Source organism: Chlorocebus sabaeus, chromosome 14, assembly GCF_047675955.1.
Source record: "Chlorocebus sabaeus isolate Y175 chromosome 14, mChlSab1.0.hap1, whole genome shotgun sequence".
Taxonomy (NCBI): domain Eukaryota; kingdom Metazoa; phylum Chordata; class Mammalia; order Primates; family Cercopithecidae; genus Chlorocebus; species Chlorocebus sabaeus.
The window spans coordinates 92,760,269-92,776,331 of NC_132917.1; the positions used below are offsets into that span (position 1 = coordinate 92,760,269).

The window sequence follows — 16,063 nt, forward strand, 5'->3', positions numbered from 1 at the left end:
ATTAAGAAAATTAATCGTTTATCACAAACCCCTGTGCCAGAGCACATCTCCCCAAGATCTTTTTTATCATACATATGCATATGTGTATATGTGTGTACATACGTATTTATCATATATACATACATATATGCATATATGATGTATATGTGTGTGTATATATATACATATATACACACATACATACACACACACACACACACACACACAAGCATTGTACCTAGGGTGGAAGCGTTCCTCCTCTTACTTTCAGGAACGCCCTGCTCTATGGAGTAGCTGTACTTTCACTACTTTACTTTCTTTAATAAACTTGCTTTTGCTTTGCACTGCAGATTCGTCCTGAATTCTTTCTTGTGCGAGATTCAAGAATCCTCTCTTAGGGCGTGGATCGGGATCCCGATCCCTTTCCTGTAACACTTATGCACAGCCCACACTTCAGGATTAGAGAGTTATGCTCTCCACTATTTGAGGGTGCAATATTGACATTAATCATCTAGAATTCTTCCGCATGGGAGATTTGTCTCCCCTATTTATTTATTTGCTCAATCATTGTTCATGGATATTTATTTCATACTTTGGGTTAGAATCTAATGTTACTTTATGTTGTTGCTCAAATCATGCCACCTTTGGCCACTGGAAGTTCTTTCACTTGCTCCTGTGTCCCTTTGACAAACCTCCATCAACGTGGGCTTGGTTTTGTTTGGGAGCACTTCTTTATTTTCTGCCATTTCAAGAGGTTCTGTGTTTACCTTCCCTATTTCCTGCTACAGTCCTAGAATCAGCCATTCCTCCAAGGAATCCTGGTCCGTTGAGTTTGTAATGTTGAAGCACCCTCTCATTCCTCAAACCCTAATTAGTTAAGGAGTATTATTCTTTTTCCATATATCATTGGATTTCATATTCTAATATTTTGATTACAATTTGATATTTCTTACTAGTATTTAAAATTAAAGCAATGTTAGCCTTATAAGATAAACAATGAAGCTTTGCATCTTTTCCAAGTAGTGAAATAGTTTAGGCATTGAAAGGACTGTTCCTTCTTTAAAGGCCAGAAAGAATTCAGGGATTAAAATCATCTGGATCTATGACCTTTTAAAATATGGGCCTTTATTATTTCCTCTTTCTATAGCTAATAATTCATTCAGGCTTTCTGTTTCTTCTGGGTCACTTTTGTTTATATTTTGACAAGAAATGTTTTTATTTCCCCTTCATTCCTGAAGATATTTTCACTGGGTATAGAATTAGGATGAACAGTTCTTTTATTACAGCCCTTGAAAATATTAGTTATTTTCTTACTGTCCCACGAGTTCCTGGATCTCTGTTCATTTCTTTTTCAGCCATTTTCTCTTTATTGTTCAGTTTGGGAAACTTATAATAATCTGTCTTCAAATTAATTGACTTTCCTCTGTCATCTCCGTTCTGCTATTGAGCCCATTCAATGAATTTATTTTAATTATATTTTCAGTTCTAAAATTTCAAAATTTTTCCTTCTATGTCTTTATTTCTTGAATTGTAATTTTTAAAATTTAAGTGTGTTCAATTACTTGTTGAAGTATGTTCATGATAGCTGCTTTAAAATCCTTATCAGGGCTTTGTTGGGTATACCTCAACTGAATAACGTACATTTTTACCTATTAAGTAATTTCTCACCATCTAATCCCCTCCCACCCCCTCACTCTTCCAAGTCAGCATTGTCTATCACTCCACACTCTATGTCCATGTGTACACATTATTTAGCTCCCACCTGTAAGTGAGAACATGCAGAATCTGTCTATGTCTGACTTTTTTCACTTAAGATAATGGCTTCCAGTTTCATTCATGTTGGTGCCAAAGACATGATTTCATTCTCTTTTTATGACTGAATAGTATTCTGTTGTGTATATGTACCACATTTTCTTTACCAATCATCTGTTGATGGATACATAGGTTAATTCCCTATCTTTTTTTTTTTTTTTTTTTGACAGAGTCTTGTTCTGTCGCCCAGGCTGGGGTGCAGTGGTGCGATCTTGGCTCACTGCAACCTCCCACTTCTGGGTTCAAGCGATTCTTGTGCCTCAGCCATCAGAGTAGCTGGGATTACAGGCATGCACCACCATGCCTGGCTGATTTTTTTTTTTTTTTTTTTTTTTGTATAGTTAGCAGAGATGGGTTTTCACCGTGTTGGCCAGGCTGGTCTCAACTCCTGGCCTCAAGTGATCCACCTGCCTCGGACTCTCAAAGTACTGGGATTACAGGTGTAAGCCACAGCACCTGGCTGATTCCATATCTTTGCTATTGTGAGTAATGCTGTGATAAACATGTGAGTGCAGTTATCTTTTTGATATAATGATTTCTTTTCCTTTGGGTAGATGCCCAGTAGTGGTATTGCTAGATTGAATGGTAGTTCTATTTTCAGTTATCTGAGAAATCTCCATACTGATTTCCATAGAGGTTGTACTAATTTACATTCTCACCAAAAGTGTATGACCTTTTCTCTATACCCTTGCCAACATCGGTTATTTTTGTGTTTTAAATAATAGTCATTCTGACTGATGTAAAATGATATCTCATTGTGGTTTTAATTAGCATTTCTCTGGTGATTTGTGATGGTAAGCAGTTTTTCATATGCCTCTTGGCCATTTGTATGTCTTCTTTCAAAAGTGTCCATTCATGTCCTTGGCCCATTGTTTAATGGGATTATTTGTTTTCTATTTTGTTGTTGTTGTTGAGTTGTTTGAGTTCCTTGTAAATTCTGGACATTAGTCCCCTGTCATGCATAGTTTGCAAACATTTTCTCCCATTCTGCAGGTTGTCTGTTCACTCTGATGATTATTTCTTTTGCTGTGCAGAAGCCTTTTAGTTTAATTAAGTCACATTTGTTGACTTGTGTTGTCTGTGCTTTTGAGGTCTTTGTCATCAATTTTTTGCCTAGATCAATGTCCAGAAGAGTTTTCCCCAGATTTTCTTCTAGTGCTTTTGTAGTTTCCAGTCTTACATTTAAATCTTTAATTCATCTTGCGCTGATTTTTTTATATGGTAAAAGATAGTGGTCCAGTTTCATTCTTCTGCAGGTGCCTATCCAATTATCCCAGCATCATTTATTGAAAAGGGTGTCCTTTCTCTACTGTATGTTCTTGTGGATTTTGTCAAAGATCAGTTGGCTGTAATATGTGGCTTCATTTCTGGATTCTCTTTTCTATTCCATTGATCTATGTGTCTGTTTTTGTACCAGTATCATGCTGTTATGGTTACTACAGCCTTGTAGTATAATTTGAATTCTGGTAATATGACACCTTTAGCTTTGTTGTTGTTGTTTTATAATTGCTTTGGCTAGTCCAGCTCTTTTTTGGTTGCATGTTAATTTTAGCATGTTTTTTTCTAATTCTCTGAAAAATGACATTTTGATAGAGATCCCATTGAATATGTAGATTGCATTGGGCAGCATGGTCATTTTAATTATATTAATTCTGATCCATGAGCACAGGTTATCTTTCTATTTGTTTGTGTCATCTACAATTTCTTTCGTCAGAGTTATGTAGTTTTCCTTGTTTAGATCTTTCACCTCCTTGGTTACTTGGTATTTTATTTTATTTTATTTTTGCAGCTATTATATATGGGATTGCCTTCTTGATTTGGTCCTCAGCGAGATCCTTATTAGTGTACAGAAACACTACTGATTTTTATACATTGATTTTGTATTCTTAAGTGTTACTGAATTCATTTATCAAGTCTAAGAGTTTTTTGGCGGAGTCTTTAGGTTTTTCTAGATATACAATCATATTGTCAGTGAACAGGAATATTTTGCCTTCTTTTACAATTTGGACGTCTTTTATTTCTTTCTCTTGCCTGATTGCTCTGGCTAGGACTTTCAGTACTAATTAGTATGTTGAATAGGAGTGGTGAAAGTAGGCAACCTTGTTTTGTTTCAGTACTTAGAATGCTTTCAGTTTTTCCCCATTCAGTATGATATTGGCAGTGGGTTTGTCATATATGGCCTTTATTAATTCGGAGTATGTTCCTTCTATACCTAGTTTATTGAGGGATTTTATCATGAAGAGATGCTGAATTTTATCAAATGCTTTTTCTGCATTTATTGAGCTGATCATATGGTTAATCGTCTAATTCTGTTGATAAGATGCATCACATTTATTTATTGATTTGCACATGTTGAAGCATCCTTTGCACCCCTGGGATGAATCCCACTTGACCATGGGTTATTACTTTTTTGATGTGCTGTTGGATTTGGTTTGCTAGTATCTTTTGAAAATTTTTGCGTCTATGTTGATCAGGGATATTGGTGTGGAGTTTTCATTCCTTATGTGTCATGGTCTGTCCGATTTTGATATAAGGTATTACTGGTCTCATAGCATGAGTTAGAGAGAACTCATTTCTCCTCAATTTTTTTTTTGGAACAGTTTCAGGAGGACTTGTATTAGTTCTTCTTTGTACATTTGATAAAATTCAGCTATGAATCCATCTGGTCCTGGGCTTTTCTTTCTTGGGAGATCTTTTATTACTGATTTAATCTAGCTATTCATTTTTCATCTATTTAGGTTTGCTATTTCTTCCTGATTCAATATTGGGAAGTTGCATGTTTCTAGGAATTTATTCATTTCCTCTAAGTTTTCTAGTTTGTACGCATATAGTTGTTCATAATAGTCTCTGATGATCTCTTGTATTTCTGTGGTATCGGTTGTAATGTCTCCTTTATCTTTTCTGATTTTGTTTATTCAGATTTTCTCTTTTCTTGGTTAGTCTAGGTAGTGGTTTATCAGTCTATCTTTTTGAAAAATGAACTTTTCATTTCATCGATCCTTTGTATTTTTTTGTTTGTATTTCATTTAGCTCTGCTCTGATTTTTGTTATTTCTTTTTTCTGCTAACTTTACATTTGGTTTGTTCTTGCTTTTATAGCGCCTTGATGAGTGACGTTAGGTTGTTAACTTGTAATCTTTCTTTTTTTTTGATGTAGGCATTTAATACTATAAACTTTACTCAGCACTGCTTTTGCTGTATCCCACAGGTTTCGGTATGTTTTGTTTTCATTTTTATTTATTTCAAAAAATTTTTAAATTTCTGGCCAGGCGCGGTGGCTCACACCTGTAATCCCAGCACTTTGGGAGGCCAAGGTGGGTGGATCACCTGAGGTCTGGAGTTTGAGACCAGCCTAACCAATATGAAGAAATCCTATCTTTACTAAAAATACAGAATTAGCCGGGTGTGATGGCGCATGCCTGTAATCCCAGCTACTTGGGAGGCTGAGGCAGCAGAATCACTTGAACCTGGGAGGCAGAGTTGTGGTGAGCCAAGATTACACCATTGCATTCCAGCCTGGGCAACAAGAGCAAAACTCCGTCTCAAAAAAATAAAAAATAATTTTTTTTTACATTTCCATCTTAGTTTCTTAACTGATGCAATCATCATTCAGAAGCATGTTGTTTAATATCCACATACTTGTATAGTTTCCAAAGTTCCTCTTGGTATTTATCTCTAGTTTTTATTCCACTGTGGTCTGAGAAGAACTTCATATGATTTTAATTCTTAAAAATTTGTTTTGGCCGTGTTGCTCACGCCTGTAATCCCAGCACTTTGGGAGTCCAAGGTGGGTGGATCACCTGTGGTCAGGAGTTTGAGACCAGCCTGGCCAACATGGCGAAACTCCGTCTCTACTAAAAATACAAAATTCAGCCAGGCGTGGTGGCAGGAGACTGTAATCCCAGCTACTAGGGAGGCTGAGGCAGGAGAATTGCTTGAACCCAGGAGGCAGAGTTTGCAGTGAGCTGAGATCGCACCACTGTACTCCAGCCTGGGGGGCAAGAGCGAGACTTCGTCTCAAAAACAAAACAAAAAAAAAATAAAGAAAGAAAGAAAGAAAAAAGAAAAATTTGTTTTGTGGCCTGATATAGGTTTGTGTGGGAGAATATTCCATGTGCTGATGAGAAGAATGTGCTGCAGTTTTTTGGTAGAGTGTTCTGTAAATGTATGTAAAGTCCAATTGAAGCCCAATGTTTCTTTGTAAATTAACCATTTCTTAAACTGCCTCAATTTCATATAGTTTGTGACTCCATTCGCCATTGTTTGAACCTCTGAATCTCTCTCATTGTGCCTTTGTCCCATTTTTTAATGCTTCTGCTAAGCCACAACCTAGCCCATACTTGTGAGATCCTGAAAATATCTCCCCCAACTTATCCCTTTGATATTTCATAGATTTCTTTCTCATCATCGAAGTAAAAGTAGATGAACATCAAGTCAAAGAGAAGTAGGTTTACATGTCAGTCAGTGTGAGTTAAACTATGCTGCAGCTTCTGTTCACAGACTAAGAAAGATGGAGTCTTTCCTCTTGGATGACGTCAGCTCTGTGATACGGAACAAAGGCATTGAGAGAATCATCTCACCAATGATCGTTCAGCTTTGCCATCTCCTCATCTCAATGGAGAGGAAAGAAGTGGAGAATGAAGTATTTGCCTCGTTGGAGATGATGGCTGAGGAACTGGCTAAAGCTTGTGAAGACTTTGTGCAAGTTGCCAAAAGGTAATTCTTTCAAAGAACACAATAAATTTTCACTCTGACAAATTTGCAGAAGAAGGAAAGTGTAACTAGAGACTTATTATAATCTTCTTAAGTGCTTTTGGAAAGAAGTTGGATGAGAAAAAAAATAAATTGATAAAACACACAGACACAAAGCAAAGTTATTTAATATGTTGTTATTTATTACTTGGGGTATAATTTAAGTATGCAAACATTTCAGAATTAGTTGACTGAGTTTTCCACCAAAAACAAGTTGTACGTGCCATCAGAGGGTTTCTAGATTATGATTTCATTTCACAGATGAATTATCTTCTATTATAGGGATAAGAATTTTCAGAGTTGTCTAAACACAATTTTCAGGTCTGTCTTTTAGTGCATTTGGGCCTGATTCCTTATTAGTAAACTTGCATGCAAATTATTTTCATATTAAGTTTCAATTCCAGGGTTAATACAAAGTAGCCTAGTTATAACAACAAAACTGACTTCTATTAATAAAAACTGAATAACACCACAAAAATGTTACTTTTTCTTTTTTGCCCAAAACTTCATGTAGGTGTTGGAGCAAACTGCCTATGTTTGAATCTTAGCAACACCGTCAATTTAATGCAATCCTATAAAAATTCTACAAGCTTTGTTTTTTAATGGAGCTTGAAAAGTTGATGCCAAAGTCCATATGAAAAAATTAAACATAAGAACAACTAGGAGAACCCTGGAATAAAAAGCTGTGGAGTGAGAATAGCTTGCCAGGTATTAAAAAACATTCTAGATCCTCTAATAGGAAAGTGTGTGATACTGTCATATGAAGAGGCAGATTGACCACTGGAACAGAATAAAAAGCCCAGAAACACACAACTACACATAGATCTGTACACCACAAAGAGTGGACTTTAGTGTGTGCAAATTTGAAGAATGAACCCAGCTGGCCGGGCGGGTGGCTCACGCCTGTAAAGCCAGCATTTTGGGAGACGGAAGCAGGTTGACCTCCTGAGGTCGGGAGTTCAAGACTAGCCTGGCCAGCATGGTGAAACCCCGTCTCTACTAAAAATACAAAAATTAGGTGGGCATGGTGGCAGGCGCCAGTAATCCCAGCTACTCGGGAAGCTGAGGCAGGAGAAACGCTTGAACCGAGGAGGCAGAGGTTGCAGTAAGCTGAGATAGCGCCATTGCACTCCAGCCTGGTGACAGAGGGAGGCTCCGTCTCAAAAAGGAAAGAAAGAGAGAAAGAGAAAAAGGAAGGAAGGAAGGAAGGAAGGAAGGGAGGGAGGGAGGGAAGGAAGAGGCTGTTAGGAAGTCCTGTGGAGAAAGGCAGACTATAACAAACAAATCTAACAATATTACAAATGCATGATACAGCCTCACTGAAAGAGTTGTGGGGGGAAGGAGCTGACCTAGGCAACTTTGGAAGACAGTCCTTTTGACTGTATACTGTAAAACTAAAGACATAATTGTATATTAGCACAGTATTCTAGTTAGTAAATTTGTTTCCCAGTTAGTAATCTTGAAACTACGAGTATAATAAATAGATAAATACATTGTAGATACTGAAAGTCGGGGTCTCACTCTCAGAGAAAAAAGTTACAAATAAGCAAGGGGGGAAGGTTAGAATGAGCCCTGTGGAATAGAGTGGGACGTATCAGTATGAATGTGTGTGTGTCCACGTACACACATGTATAATACACTAATCTGTGTTTAGCTATAGTTTTTTTGCTCTGTCTTCTGAGAAGCCCTAGTGGCAGTGACACCCCAGTATTTCCAGAGAAATGCCTGAGAAATTCTAGGTCTGGGGCCAGGAATAAACAAAGTAAGGCTGGAACATCTTGTAGCACCAGAAGGAAAAGAAAGGCTGGAGGCGTGTTAGAAGGACATGTGTTGGGCTGAATGATGGCCCCCAAATATGTCCAGATCCTAATCTCCAAAACCTGTGAATATGTTACTTACATGGCAAAGGGACCTTGCAAATATGGTTAAGAACCTTTAGATGGCAGATGATCCTGGATGATCTGGGGGCCCCAAGGGGGTCACAGTGGTCCTTATAAGAGGGATGCAGGAGGATCAGAGAGAGGAGAAAGGAATGTGAGGGTGGAAACCGGCATCTGAGTGATGTGCTTTGAAGATGGAAGAACAGGCCACAAGTCAAAGTACATAGGCAGCCACAAAACCTGAGAGAAGCAAAGAAACTGATTCTCCTCTCAGAGCCTCCAGAAGGAGCCAGCCTTGCTAACACCTCACCCTGGTCCACTGAGATTCACTTTAGACCTCTGACCTCCAGAACTGTGAGATAATACATTCCTGTTGTTATTAAATTTGTGGCAATTTGTTAGAGCAGCAATGGAAAGCTAATACAGTCACAGCCAGTCTGAACCAGCCAATGGCTGAAGCTAGACCAATTCCAGCAGTAAAATAAGTAATGAGAGGTGAAGCCAGCTGGACTTCCTGGGTCGAGTGGGGACTTGGAGAACTTTTCTGTCTCACAAGAGGATTGTAAAACGCACCAATCAGCACTCCATAGCTAGGACTGTAAAACATACCAATCAGCACTCTGTAAAATGCACCAATCAGCGCTCTGTGAAATGCACCAATTGGTGCTCTGTAAAATGTCCCAATCAGCAGGATCCTAAAAGTAGCCAATCGCAGGGAGGATTGAAAAAAGAGCACTCTGATAGGACAAAAATGGAACATGGGTGGGGACAAATAAGGGAATAAAAACTGGCCACCCCAGCAAGCAGCAGCAACCCACTGGGGTCCCCTTCCACGCTGTGGAAGTTTTGTCCTTTTGCTCTTCACAATAAACTTTGCCCCTGCTCACTCTTTGGGTCCGTGCCATCCTTAAGAGCTATGACAGTGACTGCGAAGATCCGCAGCTTCATTCTTGAAGTCAGTGAGACCACGAACCCACTGGCGGGAACCAACTCTGGACACAGTAACGATAGTATTGCATATAAACTAAAGAATAAAACAAATATCCATGAGCCTATTCTACATTTACACAATAGGAAGGGAATTCTACACTTCGAAAGTGTCATGCATGAAAGACAAGAGGCCAGGCACGGTGGCTCACCCCTGTAATCCCAGCACTTTGGGAGGCCGAGATGGGCGGATCACGAGGTCAGGAGATCGAGACCATGCTGGCTAATACGGTGAAACCCCATCTCTACTAAAAAATACAAAAAACTAGCCGGGCGAGGTGGCGGGCGCCTGTAGTCCCAGCTACTCGGGAGGCTGAGGCAGGAGAATGGCGTGAACCCGGGAGGCGGAGCTTGCAGTGAGCTGAGATCCGGCCACTGCTCTCCAGCCTGGGCGACAGAGCGAGACTCTGTCTCAAAAAAAAAAAAAAAGAAAGACAAGAAAAGCCCAACAACCAGTCAACAACTGAAGACTGAGAAAACATGATTAAATGCCACATGACATCCTGGCTGGATGCTGCAACAGAAAGGTGACATTAGTGGAAGAACTGGCAAAACCTAAATAAAATTCATCAGTTAGGAGTGGTGTACCAATATTAATTTCTTAGTTTTGATAAATGTACCATGATGATATAAGGTAAGGGAAGATGGGTAAAGGGTATACAGAGTAAGGCCACAGGCATTTACCTTGAAGATATGCCTCCACCAGTATGTTAATACATATATATAAGGTTATTTATTTCGGCATGAATTGTAATTGCAGGCCAGGCGTAGTGGCTCATGCCTGTAATCCCAACACTTTGGGAGGCCAAGGTGGGTGGATCACCTGAGGCCAGGAGTTCGAGACCAACATGACCAACATGGTGAAACCCCGTCTCTACTAAATACAAAAAATTAGCTGGGCATGGGTGGTGCATGCCTGGAGGTTAGAGGCTGGAGAATAGTTTGAACCCAGGAGGCGGAGATTGTAGTGGGCTGAGATTGCACCACTGCACTCCAGCCTGGATAACAAGAATCAAACTGTCTCAAAAAAAAAATTGTAATCGCAAAACATCTGGAGCAACACAGACACCCATACATAGGAAATTCATTGAATAAACATTCAGTGATTAAATATTCATTGAATAGTACATCCACACATTAGAATATTATACAGCTGTTAAGAAAAAACAAGGACCATCTTTAAAAGCAGATCTGGAGTGATTTCCAAGATATAATGTATACGAAAAAACAAAGGAAATATGTAGTGTGTATGGTAGATGCTGTGATGCAGCCCGGAGATCCCTTTGGGAACTGAGGACTTAGTGCTGCAGGCAGAAAGCCCTCAGATGTCAAACCACTGTGGGGTCTGCATCTACTGAAAGGAACTGGCTTGCCTAAGGTTACATTTTTTCCTAAGTTGGCCCACGTTTAATGACTGATGCGTGGTATAAAGACCCCTGGCTTTTCACCTAATATGGGACAACTCTGAAGGGCCATCCCAGTTTCAAAATTCTCCACGAGGTTAGCTGAGGCTCTGCTCAGGCCACACGGCAGCTCAGCTTCTCCCTCTGTCCAATCCTGCTCTGTCCCTTTCCTTCCTGGGGGTTAATCTTAGGACACTTTCTAGTAAATCTCCTGCTCACTAATCACCGTCTCAGTGTCTGCATCCCAGAGCCAGCCTGTGACAGTATGCTACCTTTTGTATAAGAAATAAGGAAGAAATTAGCAAATATATACAATCGTCTTATTGTTACCAAAGAAACACAGCAAAGGTAAAGCTGACTAAAAGAGATTGGTTCCCTGCTGAAGCCAGTGTGCTGGGATGGAGGCGAGCAGGAGAGAGGGACACTCTCTGGCTATATGCTTTTATGTAATTTTGACTTTGGGAACCATATTAACGTTTTCTATGTATGCAAAAACATTTAAATCTTCAAGGATGGGGAAAAAAACAAACATAAACTAACATATCTAAATGGATTATAAGTTAATGACAAATCACATTGAGGAAAAATAAAAAGAATGAAGGCAAATAACTTTTAAACAAGGTACTTTAATATCAACCTTCAGTCTAAAGCTGAAGAAACCTGCAAACTTATATTGAATTCCACTTTATGAGTTTTAAAAATGGTATGGGTTAGAAATTCTGAAATTACTTCCTGGGTTCTGTACTTATAGAACAAATGAGTAAATGTACTGAGGATATTGGAAGGCAGGTTTCTCACTAATGGAGAAGGGAGATTATAAATATGGAATGAGGGTAGGATGGGGAGAACCCTGTGGTGTTGTATTAAAATTGGAGGTATCAGCATGAACTCATATTTGTGTGTCTATACACTGGTGTATGTGTATTTCCTTCCTCTGTCCACTGGGAAGACTCAGAGGCAATGATACCCAGAGAGCAATGAGCATACCTGTTATCCAGATCTTAGTTTCTAAATACCATCCGTTACCAAAAGAGCCTGGAATCTTCGGAGAAACAGCTGATTCTAAGACTGGGGTAAGAAAAAATAAATGACGAACCTGGAATATCCTGTTTACAAAAAAGAAAGAAAAGGATTTCTTAGAAAAACTGATGGGAACATATCAAAAAGACACAAGGAGTCAACTCAAAGGGGCAAATTTGGGACAAATATGGCCCCATATGGGATGAAATGAGCATCAAAATAACATGATGATAATGGATTACAACCCATGGAATAAAATAAGAATCAGAGTTCATAATGATAATAAATGAATAAATAAAGGGATATTCTTTCTTATAGTAGAATGACGACAAATGAATGCAGAAGAAATCATGCAGTTAGATAATTATCGTTTGGCAACTATCATAATGACTGTTTTAGGCAATGTTGTTTATGGATGCTAAAATTAATGGGCAAAAGTTGGACAAGGAGCTGGATGCTTATATTGTCTCAAGGTGTCTTCCTGCAAGGTTTTCATTAATTACAAAGGGGAAAATAGTTTTACAGAGGAGACTTGTGGCAGGTATCACCTTATCCACGTGATGTCAGTTAACGTCACTATTATTGGGACAAAAACAGTCTCACGTGCCTACTAACACAATGCACTGAGAAGAACACAGTGTCACTCCTGGAGAATTACTTCCCAAATGTATAACCTGAATCTATTAATAAAACATCAGACAGACCCGAACTGAAGGACTTTCCACAAATAACTGGCTTGTACTCTTCCTAAAATATCAAAGGTCAAGAGAGAGAAAATCTCAGGGACTCTTCTAGAGATAATTAAACCCTGGAGGACACTGTGCACTTGCCTAGTTTCAAGTGATTGGAGCTCTTCTTTCTGGGATTCCTCCAGGTGGATTGGGGGCTGGTTTCTGATGTTCTAGCCCTAATTGCATAGGGATCTAGGAATTATGTTCGAAGAGGTCCTCTGAATTGGAGCTGACTCATTCTAAAAAGAGAAGCAAAGCAGAGCAAAGGGTTTTATAGTGATCCCTGTGGAACATTCTAAAAATGTAGCTGTTTATTTTTTTAATTGACAGTAATTGTATATTTTCATGGGAGATACATAGTGATGTGATACAATGTATAGTGATCAGATTGGGGTAATTAGCATATTTATCATCTGAAACATTTGTCATTTCTTTTGTTGGGAACATTCAATTATCCTCCTTCTACCTTTTTGAGACCATATATTATTGTTAACTACAGTCATAGTACAGTGGTACAGAACACAAGAATTTAGTCCTTCAATTTAGCTGTAATCTTACATTCTTTAAAAAATCTCTCCCTATCCATCCTTTCCCCCAACTCTTCCCACCCTCAGTTCTACTTTTTACTTCTATGAGATCAATTTTTTTTTAGCTTCCACATGAGTGAGAATATGTGGTGTTTAACCTTCTGTTCCTGGCTTATTTCACCTAACACGATGTTCTCCAGTGGTTGTGTTACTGAAATACCAGGGTTTCAGTCCAGGTTCTGCTGCTCACCACAAAGAAAGCCAATCACTGAGACAACAATTATTGCCAAGGAAGAAGGCTTTAATCAGGTGCTGCAGCCTAGGAGATGGGAGATTAGTCTCAAATCCATCTCCCTGACCAATAAAGTTAGGAGTTTATATAGCAGAGAAGAAATGCAACAATGAGTAAGAAAACAAGAACTAGGGAGGGGAAAGGAAGCAATCATGATGAATGGGAGGCCTGGTGTTTCATTGTCTGGATATGGTGATCTGGTGAGTTTCTGTTCTTTGATACTTTTTGAAAGGCCTTGGGGGGTCCTTTTCTGAGGAAGGAACTCAGATAAAACAATGTAAGTTTCAAGTTTTAGGATCAGAAGGGTCAATTTCTGTTTACTCCCCACCACCCCCCTTCAAAAAAAAACTGTCTATGGGAGTATTGGGTCAGTTTCAGTTGGCAGAATCCAGTTCTTTGTCCTTATAAGGCTGAAATTCCTGTTTCCTTGCTGTCAGCCAGGGCTGCTGGTCTTTGCTCTTGGAGGCTGCCTGCATTCTATATGGCCCCCTCCAGCAATGGCAGGTCAAACTCCCCTCATGCTTTGAAACCCTCTGACTTCTCCTTCTGCTGCATCTCTCTCACTCGTCTGCCAAACTTTTCTGCTTTTAAAGGCTGATGTGACTACATCGGGCCCACCTGGATGGATAGACCAGAATCCACTCCCTATCTAAAGGTCAGCAGATTAGTAAGTTCAATTGCATCTGCAATGTCCCTACACAGCTGTATCTAGATTTGAGTTTATTTGACTAACCAGGGGACAAGAATCTTGAGGAGGGAGGCACGGGGGCAGGGACCGGATGCATCTTTAGAATTCAGTCAACCACAGCGCTTTACAGTTAAGTGTAGTGCACATTCTCAGACTGGTAACAGTTAAGAAACTTTGAAATATTGGCTTTGCATTAGATAATGGTACAGATGGTCCCAATTTACCATGGTTCAACTTAAAATTTTTCCAGTTTATGAAGGGACAAAAGTGATATACATTCAGTAAAAACTGTACTTTGAGTACCCATACAACTGTTCTGTTTTTCACTTTGAGTATGGTAGTCAATAAATTATATGGGATATTCAACACTTTATTATAAAATAGGCTTTGTGTTAGATGAGTTTGCCCAATTGTAGTCTAATGTAAGTGTTCTGAGCACATTTAAGGTGGGCTAGGCTAAACTATGATGTTTGGCAGGTTAGGTGTATTTGCATTTTCACTTTTTGGTTTTTATTTTTTTCTTAGAGATAGAGTTTCAGTGTGGTGGCTCATCCTTCTAATCCCAGCACTATGGGAGGCCGAGGAGGGTGAATTGCTTGAGCTCAGGAGTTCGAGACCAGCCTGGGCAACATGGCAAACCAAAAATACAAAAAATGTGCCAGGCATGGTAGCTTGCACCTGTGACACCAGCTACTTGGGAGGCTGAGGTGGGAGGATTGCTTCAGCCTAGCTGGTGGAGGTTGTAGTGAGCTGAGATTGTGTCACTGCACTCCAGCCTGGATGACCGTGTCTCAAAAAAAAAAAAAAAAAGAGAGAGAGAGAGTTTCTGTTGCCCAGGCTAAAGTGCAGTGGCATGATCTCAGCTCATTGCAACCTCCACTTCCTTGGCTAAAGCAACCCTCCCACCTCAGCCTCCTGAGGAACTGGGACTACAGGTTTGTGTCACCATACCCAGCTAATTTGTTTTTTTAAAGACAGGGTTTCCCTATGTTTCCCAGGCTGGTAAATGCATTTTCAATTTGCAATATTTTAACTTACAATGAGTTTCTTGGAACATAAACATAAAATCAATGTTTAATTTTATAATTGTGATGATTGTTCTGTAGTTTTGAGAATGAATACCCTCACTGGTATTTAGTGTGGATTTAAGGAATCCACACTAAATCATTCTGGGATAAAGGGACATCATCCCTGGGACTGTCTACACACACACACCCCACAGAGACAGTGAGAAAAGCAAATGTGGAAAAATCGTAACAATTGGTGAATCTAGTTAAAGGATATGTTGGAGCGGCGGTCCCAACCATTTTGGCACAATGGACTGGTTTCATGGAAGATAATTTTTCCATGGATGGGTGTTGGGGGTGTTGGGGAGGGGGTGGATGGTTTCGGGATGAAACTGTTCCACCTCAGGTCATTAGGCATTAGATTATCACAAGGAGGGCACAACCTAGATCCTTTGCATGTAGAGTTCACGATAGAGTTCGAGCTCCTATGAGAATCTAATGCCACCGCTGATCTGACAGGAGGCAGAACTCAGATAGCGATGTTCGCTTGCCTGCCACTTACCTCCTGCTATGTGGCCCGGTTCCTAACAGGCCACGGACCAGTACGGGTCCGCAGCCCAGAGTTTGGGGATCCCTTTATTAGTCTATATTGTACAATTCTTTCAACTTTTATAAGTTAGAAATTATAGGAAATAATAAGTTACAAAAATACTGTTGAAAATATTCATGCTCAAAAGTTATGAGAATTAGATAAAAAGAGTATTTAAAACTGTACATGGGTTTTCAAAAAAATAGAATTACTATATGACTCAACAATGCTCCTTCTGGGTATATATCTGAAATAATAGAAAATAGGGAATGGAACCGATATTTGTACACCTATGTTTATAGCAGCATTATTCACAATGACCAAAAGGTAGAAACAACACAAATGTCCATTGAAGGGTGAATGGATAAACCAAAGTGTGGTGTATTCAAACAATGGA

The 16,063-nt window shown here is 39.4% G+C and overlaps 1 protein-coding gene across 3 annotated transcripts in view; it reads left to right on the forward strand.

The window, feature by feature from the left end:
• LOC103241267 (uncharacterized) overlaps positions 1–16,063 on the forward strand; it is a 59,785-nt gene that overhangs the window by 15,056 nt on the left and 28,666 nt on the right. For 2 of the 3 annotated variants that reach the window (XM_073023154.1, XM_073023152.1), the window contains exon 2: positions 6,278–6,506. In XM_073023154.1, the coding sequence (XP_072879255.1) occupies positions 6,301–6,506 (206 nt within the window). In that variant the 5' untranslated portion in view covers positions 6,278–6,300. The remainder of the gene's footprint in view (positions 1–6,277; positions 6,507–16,063) is intronic. The other variant, XM_073023153.1, reaches the window with a different exon arrangement.